Genomic DNA, 16,193 nt, shown 5'->3' on the forward strand with positions numbered 1-16,193 from the left:
ACGGTTATTCACCCTTCTATCACATCCCCACACTTCACCTTTGCTTGCCCCCAAGCAAAGCTTTCTCACAACTATCCCACCAACATTAGCAATTACACTTCACTAATCATTACCAATTCTCGGTTCGGTCCAAAGTCATACCCCATTCACAGATCAGCATTAGATGTGTTAATTCAACAGGAAAACATGATATTTTTAAAACCGAATTTACCCAGCTAAACATAACATGCTCCCGGTTTTTATTCTCATGCAACACACCCCTCACAAATTGTCACTCCCCTCGGTTTAATATCTGAACTAGTATGTAATGCACTAGTATTAATCACTCATCAACTGAATATGAAACTCTGTACTCATAAGCTTGTCTGACAATCACACCTCCACTGTACCACATAGACAATGCACATATCTAAAGGACTTACGGGTTTTTGAGCTTAGGCTAAGGACAGGTAATTCTTCTCGATTTTGTAAGTAACTAATAAGAACAGAGAAAAACCAAACCGTAACAATCTTTATTCATACTAATCCTACTAATGAACAACTTTGGGTTACTTTCGACCCATAATTAAACACCACTAACACATGATTTTTTTTTTCTCAGCCGCCTATTTTGGTCATTTGACCCATTTACTTGGCTGAACTTTTCTCTCTTTTTTTTTTTTTTGCAACAACTATATACATAGCTAAACACATAGATTGTCGTTAACAGTTGATAACAGAGTGGTTCGGTTTAGGTAATAATTTGGGTTTAACAAACGAATAGGTATCAGGCTCAAATTTGGCTACTATGGGTAATTGTTAAACAAAAGTGTAGAGGAGAAGGAATTCCTAATTTGCCTTTATCATCTATGTGCATAAATCAAGTTCACAGTCTCAGTATGTATAAAATCAGACAAGTTCTAAAACAGAGCAACATACAGCCTACTCTCAACAAATGAATATATATATCAAATCATCTAACCATTCTAGAAGGCTCAAAATCTCACTTAAGTAGGGAATAGGGTTGCCGATGTGTGCATGCATTTATTACCGAGAGCTTGTCACCCCTAGTTAGGCAATTCTTAACATTTTCTATAAAACAACTGCTGAAAACGGTTCATATTACTTTTCTGTAGAATTAGACCATGACTACGGACCTAGACCAATAAGTTGGCGTTTGAAAAGTTGATGATTTACATTGAAAATGCAGCTTTCAAGCGCAATTAAGCCCGCTTAGAAACAAATTTTTTTTTTTCAAATTTTCATTTTTTCTCAAATTTGCTCAATGTTTGTGTGAACTTTCAAACATTTCCCTCGGGTGTCCCCCATCCCCACACTTGGGATACATTGTCCCTAATGTATGCTTTTCAAAAACTCTTTTATCAATAATGGGACGGGGTACCATTTGCGAACTTAAGATCTCAAAACATTTAACCCTCTATTCCAACCAAAATGTTACCATAATGTTCAAACATCCCAATCCACCTCCCATCCATCCCAACAGTTTTAAAGTAACAATCATAACATGCCAAGTAGAAGAAAGAGAAAAAACACATGGACCTGATCATGGATGCAACCCTGATCAGTGAGTGTTTAAAAAAAACACACACTACCCATCAAACTCCTAGAAGCGTATCCTGTCCCATACAAACCATCTCATACTAGCCTCTCATCACTGCATCCATGCCATGCGGTTCCTGCGAACTCGATCCTTCACCCATCCACTGCTGATTCTGCAAGATCATCAGCTTTTGAAACATCCTAGTTTCCTCCATCGCCTGAGACTGCCTATCGAACTGAATTCTTTTATATTCATCCCATGTCCCAAAAACTGGGGGCCTAGCTCGCATCACCGTATCATACATATGAACATACCAAGGTGTCCCTAACATTTCCGGGGTAAACCCGGTCAAATACGGCTCTAACACTGATGTCTGCGAAGCACCTTCACCTGCATTCACAACTCTCCTTGGTTCCAACTCAATCTCCAAAGGCACACCCTCTTGAACTCTCGTACCAACCTGAACCGACATCTCCTCATCCACTTCATCTCCTTCCACATCTAATCTCTGCCCCTCTACATACTTATTTGTCCCTTCTACAGTCAATCGATGTTTAGTCCTCGTCTTGGAATACCTCCACCTAGACGCCTTAGTGAACATTTGCATATTAATTTTTGTTTGCTTCTTAACAAACCCCTTAACCCCCTTAGGAATGGCCCCTTGCTTTTTCAACAACAAAGATAACAATCTAGCATGAGGAATCATCATTCGTTGTTCTCTCTCCCTCGCTTCCCACACGTTGTACATGATAAGGTGTTTGGCCGACAACTTTGGAACACCTGTCAATAAAGCTTCAAGAACCAACATTTCGGGAAAACGTACCTTACCCAAATCACTAGTGCGCGGCATAACATTGTAAGTTATAAACCGCACAAGAAACCTAGGCATAGGGCGTAAAAAATCTGTCTTCAAGGACCACTTTGTCAAATCAACCCCCCGGGGCAAATCAAATAAACTTCGAACTCTCGCTTTCCACTCTTTCGTCTTTGTCTCATCCGCCAACTCCGCCTCTTTAGGATATGCATATGGCCCCTTCAACGTAGCCTTAGTATCATACTTACTTATCCTCTTCATCTCGTCAAATGACAACACCACGTCCACCCCGTTAACCTTTCCAATCAACCGAGTAGTAACCGGTGGATTATTTCCCTCATCCTTTTCCAAACTAGACATCCACTCTATAATTTCATCCATATAAATCTCGTCACCCCCGGTAAACTGTAGAAAATCAAGCCAACCTAACTTCTTGAAACACTCTTCTATACCAAATGCATGAAAGTCCTTCAAAACTATAAACTTCTCACACAAAAATAGTTCTTTCCTAGGTTGTTTACTTCGTTCTATCTTCTTACGATACATACCCGCTCTATGTTCAATAGGATACCTAGACAATCTCTTTGACGCATCCCACTCCGGTATCCCATCCTCATCAAGCACTAACTCCACCTCATCATCATTCTCGTCTTCCTCTTCTACTTCTTCTATTTCTTCTTCCTCATCCGAAACATCATATTCCGAATCCGACTCGTCCGACTCCTCTACAACAAGAAGTTGTTTCTTTGCCTTCTTTGAAGCCCTTTTAGAAGGTTCCTCTTGGGTCTTCCCTTTCTTACTCTCTCGAACACGTGCCATTCCTCGAGTGATGAATAAACAAGCACTAAACACCAAGGATGAAAGTTTGCAAAAACCCACCAAGAACCCCCAAAATTTCGGACCAAAAATGTCCAAAACTCTCAAAAACCGTGAAGAATTTCGAAATTTTGTTCGGTTAGTCTTGTTCGTCTCGAAAAAACACACAATTTGGACCCAAGAACCGCTTGATTTCATTAAAAATTGAATGAGTTATGGTCTCTAAAAGTTCTAGGGTTTATGTGGGTTTTGTAACAAAGATGACAATGGTGCTGGTATGTTTTAAAAGTGGGGTAGGGAAGACAAATATGTTTTTTTTTATTATTATATAGAGTGAATTGCAAGTTTTGTCCTTTATCTTTAGGTCATTTTGCAAGTTTTGTCCTTTATGTTTAAATTTGACGAGGTTTGTCCTTTATGTTTAAAAATCAAGCACGTTTAACCCTTTGGGCCTTAAAAATCAAGCACGTTTTGTCCTTTATGTTTAAAAATCAAGCACGTTTTGTCCTTTATGTTTAAAAAATCAAGCACGTTTTGTCCTAAAAAATCAAGCACGTTTTGCCCCAAAGGGTAAAACGTGCTTGATTTTCAAACATAAAGGACAAAACTCGTCAAATTTAAACATAAAGGACAAAACTTGCAAAATGGCCTAAAGATAAAGGACAAAACTTGCAATTCACTCTATTATATATTAATCTATATTCCTTATTGGGGAAGAATTCTAATAAAGAATCAGATCACGTGGCAAGAGATAAGTGGGGCCCAGGTAAAACAACTCATGGTCTCACATAGAAACATAGAATTTTTTCTTTGGAGCTGGGTGAAATTAATTCAGCGCAGTTACTTTTTCAATAGGCGCAGTACAGGAGAAAACATGAACTAGCGTAACCTTGCGCTGACATGGCGCCATCCAGCGCTGTCATTTACAACTCAACCCATCCAGCACAACATTGTCATTTGTCAACCAGCACTGTTATTGACTGACTTTTGTATCATTTTATTTTTTTATTTTTTAATGAAAAACTAATATCATAAACAATGGGGTGGATTTTATGAAATGATGGCAGGTCAAAAATCATTCATGATCACAAAGTAACATGTTGATATTTTTTTTAACCCGACTCATATGTTGATAAAACTAAAAGAATTTATTATTTGAATCTTTGATCCACATATGACCCATGCTACGATATTTGTTTTGATTGTAAGCAATCAAAATGGCTCAACATGTTATTATTTTTTTTTCTTTTTTTTTTCTATTGTTTTTTTTTTCGAATAAAAAAAATATATAAAAACAAATGTGTGTGCTCGTATTTTCTTACTTGTTTGACCACTTATCCCCACACTTACCCGTGCATTGTCCTCAATCGCACCTAAAACATACTTGGGATTTCACTAAGTATCCCCACACTTGGGTAACTGCATCCGTGGAGATTAATACCTGCAAGACACACATGCAAGACAAAACAAAAACTACACTACTCTACATCCTCGGGCTGCCTCCCGAGAGCGCTAAGTTTATAAGTCTTCATCCGGACTTCATACCTGAACATGGTTATTCCTCGTCATGGACCAGAGTGCTTAACATAAAGCTCTCCGCCTGTTTGCCTGGTCCATTAATGTCATTCGCTTCCATATACGGTTTCAACCGATGTCCATTCACCACTTGCCTTAGATGGTCATCAAAGTCTTCAATCTCAATGTCTCCGTAATTACCAACCCGCGTAATGAGATACGGGCCCATCCATTTGCTTTTTAGTTTCCCAGGAAACAACTTCAATCTAGAATTGAACAACCACACTTTCTGACCAACCTCGAACTTCTGTAGCCTCAACTTAGCATCGTGCACTTTTTTCGTCTTGTCCTTGTAAGCAGACGCGCATTCGTATGCTTCATCCCTTAACTCTTCTAATTCCCCTAACACCAACTTCCTCGTTTTACCTGCATTTTCATAATCCATGTTGACTTGTTTAATAGCCCATAAAGCACGATGAGTAAGTTCAGCAGGTAAATGACATCCCTTTCCATAGACCAACCGATAAGGTGTGGTACCAATAGGCGTTTTATAAGCCGTACGATACGCCCACAAGGCATCATCCAGTTTAGTGGACCAATCCTTGCGGTCGGCTCGTACGGTTTTCTGCAAAATTTCTTTAATTTGCCTATTCGATACCTCAACTTGCCCACTCGTTTGTGGGTGATACGGTGTTGCAATTCGGTGATCTACACCATATTGTTTAAGAAGTTTGCCAAAATAAAAGTTTTTAAAATGCGATCCCCCATCACTTATGATCACACGGGGGATTCCAAGTCGTGAAAATATGTTACTTTGGACAAACTTGCATACAACTTTATGGTCATTCGTCTTGGTGGCGATTGCTTCAATCCATTTAGACACATAATCTACCGCCACCAAGATGTATAAATTGCCAAACGAATTCGGGAATGGGCCCATGAAGTCGATTCCCCATACATCAAAGATATCAACTACTAAAATCGGTTGCATGGGCATCTCACTCCGTTTTGAAATACTACCCATCCTTTGGCATTTTACACAATTCTTAGCAAATTCAAAAGCATCTTTAAATATGGTGGGCCAATAAAGTCCACATGATAAAACTTTGTGACCCGTCTTTTGACCACTAAAATGGCCACCACATGCGGAGGCATGTAACATCTCCAAAACACAAGGGATTTCTTCATCCGGGATGCATCTTCGGATGATCTGGTCTGCTCCAACTTTGAAAAGATCTGGCTCTTCCCAAATGTAATGCTTTGCTTTAGCTAAAAATTGTTGTTTTTTCTTCCGTGTCCAATGTTCTGGAACATTACCTGTAGCAGCATAATTTGCAAAGTCAGCAAACCAAGGTTCAGTTGAAATAGCTAATAAATGCTCATCTGGAAACGTCTCTTTAATGTCGGCATCTGGTTCATCAATTTCATGAATCACTCGAGATAAGTGGTCCGCTACCACATTCTCGCTTCCCTTCTTATCACGGATTTCAAGGTCGAACTCCTGCAATAATAAAATCCATCTAATCAACCTTGGTTTAGCATCCTTCTTTTCCATGAGATACCTGACAGCACTATGATCAGAATAAATAATAACCTTGCTACCCCAAAGATAGGATCTAAACTTATCCAACGCATAAACAACCGCAAGCAACTCTTTCTCAGTAGTGGTGTAATTTAACTGAGCATCTGAAAGAGTCTTGCTTGCATAATAAATAGCGACGGGTTTCTTGTCAACCCGTTGTCCCAAAACCGCCCCAAATGCATAATCACTCGCATCACACATGATTTCAAATGGGAGAGACCAGTCCGGTGATTGTAAAATTGGGGCTTCAATCAATTTTTGTTTTAAAGTGTTAAACGCTTTTAAACATTTTTCATCAAAAACAAATGGAACATCTTTTAAAAGAAGGTTACATAGCGGTTTGGTAATAACTGAAAATCCTTTAATGAACCGTCTATAAAACCCGGCGTGTCCTAGAAAGGAACGAACGCCTTTAACATTAGTAGGTGGAGGTAAAGATGAAATTACTTTAATTTTAGCATGATCTACCTCAATCCCCTTACTTGAAATCACGTGTCCCAACACAATTCCCTCCTGAACCATAAAATGGCTCTTCTCCCAACTTAGTACCAAATTCGTTTCGACACATCTTTTTAATACTCTTGTTAATTGATCTAAACATGACTCGAATGATGTACTGAATATGGAAAAATCATCCATAAAAATCTCCAAAGACTCCCCGACCATATCTGAGAAGACACTCATCATGCACCTTTGGAAGGTGGCCGGGGCATTACACAATCCAAATGGCATTCTCCTAAATGCGAAAGTGCCATATGGACATGTAAAAGTGGTCTTTTGTTGATCATCTGGATGTATAGCTATTTGATTGTAACCTGAATACCCGTCTAGAAAACAATAAAACTTCTGACCTGCGAGTTTCTCTACAATCTGATCAACAAAAGGCAATGGAAAGTGATCTTTGGAAGTTGCAGCATTCAACTTCCTGTAATCTATGCAAATACGCCACCCGGTTACCGGCCGAGTGGCAATTTCTTCACCTGATTCACCTTTGATAATCTGAATTCCTGCCTTTTTTGGTACCGTCTGAGTCGGGCTTACCCAAGTGCTGTCAGAGATGGGGTAAACTATTCCCGCATCCAGCCACTTCAGAACTTCCTTCTTCACCACTTCCCGCATGTTCGGGTTCAATCTTCTTTGAGCATCCCTAGCTGGCTTGGCTCCTTCTTCAGTGATGATCTTGTGCATCACAATGGATGGGCTAATTCCCTTCAAATCTGCGATTGTCCATCCAATAGCCGCCTTATGTTCCATGAGAACTTCCATCAACGCCTTTTCTTGAGCTTCCGTCAAATTAGATGCAATGATCACCGGAAGGGTGTCATTGTCTCCCACAAATGCATACTTCAAATGCTTTGGTAACTCCTTCAGTTCTAATTGAGGAGGTGATTCTAATGATGGCTTAAGGTGAGTGTCAATATGTTCGGGTAAACTTTCTACTTGGTGGGTCCAAGTGGGTTTTCCTTCCTTTATAGCCATTACCTCCAATTCCTTTTCAGCTTCATTCAAACATTCTGATAATTCAGCCTGTTCCCTGTCACAAATAACACACGTCTCTGTTGTGTTTACCCCATTTTCATGAGGATGACACTCGTCAATGATGTCTGCCATAAAGCATTCATCACTAACCAGAGAATCAGATGCACGGGAAAACACGTTTAATTGGACTTTCCTATTACCAAAGGTCATGTCAACTGTTCCATTTCTGCAATCAATTAAAGCGTTGGCAGTTGCTAAAAATGGTCTACCGAGTATAACATTAGGTTGTTTAGTTTTATCGATTGAGACATAGTCTAAAACCAAGAAGTCAACTGGGTAGTAAAAGTCCTCTACTTTAACAATGACATCACACACGATTCCCCGGGGTAATTTCAAAGTCAAGTCGGCCAACACTACTGTGGTGTCGGCTCTCTGTAACGGACCGAAATCGTATTGATCATAAAGACTCCCCGGGAGAATACTTACACTCGCTCCCAAATCCATCAATTCTCGGCTCATTTTAAAGTCACCCACTTGAATGGGTATTAACGGAGCACCTGGATCTCGGAGTTTAGGAGGGATAGCACCCGACAAAACGGCACTAACATTTTCGGTCAAATCGATTTTCTTTGGAAATCTGTTTTGCCTCTTTTGGGTGCACATGTCCTTCAAATACCTAGCATAAGCCGGAACCTGTTTTATTGCATCTAGCAATGGGATATTGATTTTCACTTGCTTAAAAACTTCCCACATCTCTTCCTGTTGTGGGCCCCTTTTTCCTGTTTTGCCAATTTTTGTTTCAGGATTTTCCAATGCCTTAGGAAATGGGATGGTATTACCCTCCACACCCTTTTCCTTTGGTTTGGACAAGCCATTCTCTATTACCCTATTATTAGATTCTTGAAAAGTTATTTTTTTAGATTCCTTAGGGTTTACAGGTTCAAACTCAAGCTCATTATCCTCATTTTCATCCCAATCCTCCACCACACCCTCAACAAATTGTGGTGGAATGCCAACCTTGTTGTCATATACTTTACCAGAACGAAGTACTTACCTGGTGAACACGTGCATTCTTGGCAGCTGAACTACTACTTTGATGTTGCGGGTTGACCGTGGTGGTACTTGGCAGCTTCCCAGGGTCTCTTCTCAACTGGGCTATATCCTCTGCTAATTGCCCCAATTGCTTCTGCATTGCTACCGATGTCTTATCTCTAACCTCATTATCCTTCTGAATATCCTTCATAAATGACATGATTGCATCTAGCTTCGAATCACTCGAGTCGCCTCCACCACCTGCAGAATTACCTTGCTGGTTACCTTGATTCCTCCAACTCCCTTGATAATTGCTTTGATTTTGCTGTTGGTTGTTGGCTTGAGGCCCTTGATTATATTGGCCTCGATTCTGGTAACCTCCTTGTTGGTAATTTCCTTGCCGATTCTGATGCTGTTGACCTCCTTGGTTAGGTACCTGAAAATTGGGGTTCAACTGATTAGTAGAATTACCGTAACTAAAATTGGGGTGGTTTCGCAAACCTGGATGATATGTATTCGATTTCATATCATATTGTTTTCGTTCATCGTACAGTTGATTCACTTCATCAGTCTGACCACCCAACACAGCACACTCTCCAACTTGATGCCCTAACTCTCCACACTCAGTACATACCGCAAACGTATTGGCGGTTTTAACTTCACCTCCCTTTCCGAGATTCATTTGAGCTACCTGCCGCTCAAGCAATAAATTTTGGTGCCTCAACTTCTCGACCCGTTCCTCAGCTTCATAATCGACTGACTTTGCTGAACTTGATCTTGCCCTCCTGCTTGATTGTGTCTGTCTCTTTGAAGTGGCACTTTGTCTCTCCAAATATGCCCAATCTGCAGCTTCTGTATTTGTGAGAAACGTACCATTGCTGATGGCTATAAGATCTCTTACATCATCAGGAAATAGCCCATCATAAAACACCTTAATTAATTCCCATGTCTGAATTTCATGATGTGGGCATTTCCTAAGCAACTCCTTAAACCTTGTGAACGCTTCATGGAACGGTTCCCCTGAATGTTGCTGGAATGCTCTGATTGCATCTCGAGCTTCACTAGTTCTATTCATGGTGTAGTATTCCTCCAAAAACACCAGCTGCATCTCTTGCCATGTGTATATACTACCTGGAGGTAATGTGGCGAACCAGTGGCGTGCTTTGTCTTTCAGGGTAAATTGAAACAACATTAACTTTACTTCATCCTTTGTAAACCCCGAAACCCCAATTGTTTGGCAAATTGAATCAAAACTTGCAATATGCAAGTATGGTTCTTCAGTTCTTTTTCCATAGAATTCAGGCAAATGGCCTACGTATTGAGACCTCACCTCGAAGGGTCGATTATTAATCCCCAGCGGTGTAACTATAGCTGATGAGTTGGGTACTACAACGGGTCGACAATGACCTTCAACGCCTTGAATTGGTGCCCCTTGAACGACTTGTGGGACACCATCCACAAACTGTATTTGCTCGCCCCTAAACCGATTATTAGCTCTTCCCGCATTAAACTGCGGGACTCCATTATGAACTTGATTTTGTGGAATCGGCCGCTGGATGTGATTTCTTTGGTTGACTTGTTGTTGTACCGGGTGTCCTTGATTAACATTATACCCTTCGTCGTATCTGTAATCAGCATATCTCCCATCATACTGGTTCTGATAATCATCATTTTCCCAACCGGATTCCCACGTGTGAACACTGCCTTCTCTTTGGTTGGGATCCTCATCATACCCGTATTGATGTTGTGGTTGGTTAAGACGAATAATTTCCCCATGTCGGAGATTTAGATTTCCAGGTTGGTTTTGTGGGCCTAGGTTGAATTGTGGAAATGGTTGTGGTGGTGGTTGATTCTGGTTTTGGTTATTAGGCTGGTTTTGGTTCTGATTTTGATTTTGATTTTGATTTTGGTTTTGGTTTTGAGGGATTGGTGGATCTGGAATGGGAGGGATTGGATCGTTTTGGGCTTGGTTTTGTGGCTCTTGATTAGCCATTTCGTGGGCTGCTTGTTCAAGATCTTGAGCAACTGTTGATGACTGAGCTTTAGTTTTCACTGCTGAACGGAGAAGAACAAGGTTCTGTCGAGCAGTCTTCTCAATTTCTGGATCAAATAAGAGTGGTGAGGATTTCTTTGAAAACCTGGTATGCATGCAACACGAGAAGCACCTACACACAGACAAACAAGAAACCAAGCGTAATACGGAACAAACAAATAAAAGACACACAAAAAGAAATATTTTTGGTTTTTCTAATTTTTAGTTTTTTTTTTTTTTGAATTTTTTTAATAAAAACAACTACTAATACTAAGCGCACCGATTCCCCGGCAACGGCGCCATTTTGATCGATGTCGAAAAGTCGGTCAAAAACAAGTTTAAAAATTGGTCCTAAGTACCTTTACTAGCAAGGGTAAGTAGGGTCGTCTCCACAGGGAATATGTGGTTAGTGTTGATTGTAGAAACCTAGATTAACTAGAACTAAGAAAAACTATTGCTTTGATTGCGTTTTGAGATTTTTGATCGAGAAGAATTAAGAAAGTTATCAATTTTCGAGAAAAGCAACCCCCTCCGGATTTCCGGTTCAATGATTCACCCAAACCTGTTTAATTAGATAGATACCGAAAGGTCTTGTTAACGGTTTAGTTTGATTGATAATCAAAGACAAGTTTTTAATAATAACTTATGCAATCTAATTACCAAATCATAAGTGCCAAGAACCCACCCAATAACCAAACTACTCACGATGCAAGAAAACCGAATGCGAATGGTAAAAGATGAGTAATTGCAACACTCACAATTCTTTTAAACAAAACTAAACCACAAGTATTCTTCAAGTTATGAAAAACAATCCAAAGAACTAAATAAACAAGGTTTAAGTTTCACATACATGAACCATCCACCCGGAGGTGATCACAAAAGAATCTAGCCACTCAAAGTCATGATTTGATCTTCTTGGTTGTCTTGGATGTTTGATTGCATGAAAGATTGATGAAAATTGAGGTTGGGAACTCCAAAATTCGTCCTTGGGAAGTGGAAAACGGCTAGGGTTAGTCAATATGACGTTTTGGGGTTGAAGATATCTCAAAATAAAGTGAAATCCTGAATTTTCGCATGATTATCTGCTGTCAGCGCAAGGTTGCGCCCCTGACTTACCAGCACCTGTATTGCGTTAAAACTGACACCAGGTTGCGCCAACCTGGTTTCTTCTTGCGCCAAGTACTGGTTTCTCACCATTTTTCGCATTTTTCAACTCCCAACTTGTGTGTAAGCTTCTAACCTTCATAAGTCTTCCCGAAAACCTCTTGTTTAGCTTCACTATCCATCCGTTAAGCTCTGGGCACCTACAAATAGAAACACACTCAAAGTAACCATGTTTTATGATAATAAACACTTAAAACCTTATATTTACACATGTTAAAACACGGTTATTCACCCTTCTATCATTACATCATCAATGCAAGGTCAAAGCATATTATTCACATGTTAGAGGATATCAGAATTCAGATCATGAGTAGGTTAGTGACAAAAAAACAGAAATGGCTGCCAAAGATGTTGTCATCTGCCATAATATACAGGAAAAACTAGAGTTTTCCAAGGGTGCAGCTTATAGGTGTGAAGTGTACCCCTCATCTTATCAAGTTTTCCAAGTAAGAGACTTTGATGATGTATCTGTTGACTTGGATAAGAGAACCTGCACATGTAGAAAGTGGGAACTTAGGGGATATCCATGTAAGCATGTGTGTGCTGTGGCTGGGTTTTTACATAAGAATGCAAAAGATTATGTGGACTAGTGTTACCACAAAGATACATACATGAAGATTTATAACTTCACAATCCCTACATTGCCAAGTGAAAAGTATTGGCCAAAGGTTGATTATCCAATGGATCCGCCTCTAATAAAAGTTGCTCCTGGTAGGCCTAAGAAGAACAGAAAGAGAGACCCTCATGAGGATCCTAAAAATCCAGGAAAACTAACTAAGCATGGGGTTATAATGACATGTGGTATTTGTGGAGCAAGAGGTCATAACAAGAGAAAATGTGCTGAAAAAGGGAACATGAATACAGGTGGGCATTTAGTGTTTTATTTCATTTGTTGTAGATCTCTAATGATGCTAACTAATGTGATTTTATTGCTCATAGCTGAACCTGGATCAAAGAGACAGAAGGGTAACATAAGGAAGAGAAAGTCAACACAGCAGTCAACACAACAGTCAACTCAACAGCAGTCAACTCAGCAGACAAGTCAACTCAACAACTAACCCACCAGTCAAAGAGGGGGCAAACTGTCAGCTAAAAGAGGAAGACCAAGAGGGAAGGGCAACAGAGAAGGATGTGCTTAGTTGGGGAATGTTTGACTTATGTTTGGACAATTTAGTGTTTTATAATACCTCTTTTGGACAAGAATCATGTTGGCTTAATGTTAAGTAATGGATCTATATAATGTAATGACTTAATGTGGTATGTAATATTTTGGTTAGTTAATATTAATGATGCAGGGGTAATTTGGTCATTTTACAGGTGTGGTATATATATGCAGTGGGTTATATGAGCTTTAAAGCTTGCAGTGGTAATTTGGTCATTTTATAGGTGTGGTATATATATGCAGTGGGTTATAAGAGCTTTAAAGCTTGCAGGGGTAATTTGGTCATTTTACAGGTGTGGTATATATATGCAGTGGGTTATAAGAGCTTTAAAGCTTGCAAGGGTAATTTGGTCATTTTACAGGTGTGGTATATATATGCAGTGGGTTATATGAGTTTTAAGGCTTGCAGGGGTAATTTGGTCATTTGTTCATGTATGTTTGGTCAAAACAGACAACTGGGTCAAAACAGATATTGGTCACTTATGTTTGGCTGCACTTTGGGTCAAAACAGTTATTGGTCATTCATGTATTGTTGTTGTTCATGTATGTTTAAGAAATGGGTCAAAACAGATATTGTTGGTCATTCACTTATGTTTGGTTGTACTTTGGTTTGGTTATCACAAAAACATGACAAATGGGTCAAAACAGATATTGGTCACTTGTGTTTGGCTGCACTTTGGTTTGGTTATCACAAAAACATGACAAATGGGTCAAAAGTGAAAACTGTTTGCTGCACTTATGTTTGCTGATATGGGTCAAAACAGATGTTTGCTGCACTTATGTTGGCTGCACTTTGGTTTGGAAATTACCAAATCATGACAAATGGCTCAAAACAGACTAAACAACTGTCATTAATAACTTCAATATTGTACAACCTAATTAAATCACTTGTTCAAAATGTAACACATAGTAAACAGAAATGGTTGCTTCCACATGGACTTTTTGCCAAGAATTTGTCTTTTCAGCATCTTGTTCTCTTCGAGTAGCAACTTGTTCTGCAATTCCAAGTTCTCATTTTTTAATTCTTGATAACTGACTGGACTTGAACTACAGGTTGAATGTGCTTCGAAAAATTTGTCGAAATCTTGTTTCCACATAAAGAACTTGCAATCGGATAACTACAAAACAATATACCAACCTCAGTTTCAACAAGAATTAAGTTCAATCCATAAGTAAACAACTTACAGGCCATTGGGGGCAACCATAAAATTGATCACCATCTAGAACACTTTTAGGACCAGCGATGCGAAGAACAACAACAACTTCATGATGACAATACAAGTTTCCATCCAAATCAACCTTGAACAATTTAGGGGTTCGGTTCACACCCCACGATGAATTGGAAGATGAACTCATCTTGATTAGGGTTTCTGTGGGATGAATCGAAGTGCTTACTGTGATTTTGTGGGATGAATCGGAGCTATTGAAGTGATTTTGTGGGATGAATTGAAGAAATGGAGATTATGGTTTACTTTGGGATGTCTGTGTGTCATAAACGAGAGGGATAAAGAGACATAACACCTCATCATCCACATCAGCATTTACACATCAGCCAAATGGTGCCACGTCGGACAAATGACTAACCAAGTTAGAGAATATTTAACTGACTGGTGCCAGTGCAAACAAAAAGTCAAGTTAGGGGTGCCGGGTGTCAAAGTGTTAGTTGCGGGTGGCAACGGCCAAAGGCCGATAGTTGAGGGTGATAAAATCCAATAAACCTTATATTTAATCAATATCTCATTGTCACAGAGTAATACTCTTGACTCTTGTATGATGCTTAGATTAAATCTGGCATAGGAAAACTACGTAGAGCAGCATAACTCAGGTTGCAAGTACACAAGAAAAAATGATTTATAGGAGATCTTGTGTGGGTTGCAAATGAGGCCACCATCCTCTATTTATACTAGTAGCAAAGATCAAACAAATTCTAAATCTAGATACATCTAAACATACTTATATATTTGAGATTCTAGAGAAATTTGAGCAAGTTTATAGTCTTCACGCCTTTTCTAGATCTATTCTACACCCTTATTTGTTGGATTTTTAGGGTTGAATTGTGCAACAGTTTCTAGACTTATCTAATTCCTTTTTCTAGCTATGTCTGATCTAGATGTCTCCCGACAATCCTTCTTGGACCATAATAGTGCAATGATTTTCGAGAATTTCCAGCAACCTTTAACGCATCTTGAACCCGAAATGCTCCTGGTTGTTGGAGCAGCGATCTGAAATTTAGGCGGGACATGACATTATGCATCAATTGATACAAAACCCTAAAAATGAGTTATCGTCATTGTGTCGGTTGACCATGAACAACCTCATTGTATATGTTTTATTAATCTTTTTAGTGCCAAATTGAGTATCATCAACCCACAGTCAAAAACTCCTTACAAGTGTAAATCCCCGACCATATTATTGGAGTTCGTGTCCATCTTTTATATGCTAATGATCCTCTGTTAGTGGTTCTCTTCCTATCTCGTCTTTGCTTATTTGGAACTTTATCCTGAATCTTGGTTTTCTTACTTGAAACTTGATAATCCATACAAGTCTTTAACGAATAGTCAATCAAGTGAAAAACATGGCATATTACATTACCTTGGATTGATAGGGCCGACATAATACAACCTAGAATCATGGTTTTAATGGAGTTGGTGGGTAATTTAGTTCAAACCCACACTAAAATAGCTTAACTTTCATCTATCAAGCGTAAATATGACAAAGTTAATAACATAAATACTTAAATCAATATCGATTGGGGTTATATTGGGAACTAAAGTAGATTCAAGTGCTTCCAAGCCATGGCATTGGTTCCCCCAAATATTGCAACTGCTACAGAGTTTGTAATAGTATTTATATATTGTCCAAGTTTTAAGCCATAAATATCTTGAATCAACATACGATACACACCTACTTGTTTAAATCCCACTTTGCATAGATATTGGTGACCCAGGAAAACTTAATCTAAACTTGTATCCTCTAATGTCACAAATTCCATGTGTTTGCAAAGATATTGATGATCCGGTAAACCTAATCTTAACTTGTATCCTCTAATGTTGTAAA

The 16,193-nt window shown here is 39.2% G+C and overlaps 1 protein-coding gene across 1 annotated transcript; it reads right to left on the reverse strand.

The window, feature by feature from the left end:
- Positions 1-13,934: 13,934 nt before the first annotated feature.
- Positions 13,935-14,986, reverse strand: LOC118486677. Its single transcript, XM_035983309.1, has 2 exons — positions 14,322-14,986; positions 13,935-14,254 (listed from the first exon to the last, which is right to left on the reverse strand). Exons 1-2 carry the CDS (start codon positions 14,490-14,492, stop codon positions 14,021-14,023), a joined length of 405 nt encoding a protein of 134 aa, XP_035839202.1. The 5' UTR covers positions 14,493-14,986; the 3' UTR covers positions 13,935-14,020.
- Positions 14,987-16,193: the final 1,207 nt, after the last annotated feature.

The sequence above is a fragment of the Helianthus annuus genome, chromosome 14 (assembly GCF_002127325.2).
Source record: "Helianthus annuus cultivar XRQ/B chromosome 14, HanXRQr2.0-SUNRISE, whole genome shotgun sequence".
Lineage (NCBI taxonomy): Eukaryota > Viridiplantae > Streptophyta > Magnoliopsida > Asterales > Asteraceae > Helianthus > Helianthus annuus.

Bases quoted from the DNA above. Each gene is read 5' to 3' on its own strand.
- LOC118486677 (XM_035983309.1), bottom strand. From the start codon at position 14,492: ATGAGTTCATCTTCCAATTCATCGTGGGGTGTGAACCGAACCCCTAAA. The intron at 14,255-14,321 runs GTAAGTTGTTTA...ATTGTTTTGTAG, and splicing joins ATGGTTGCCCCCAATGGCCT to TTATCCGATTGCAAGTTCTT.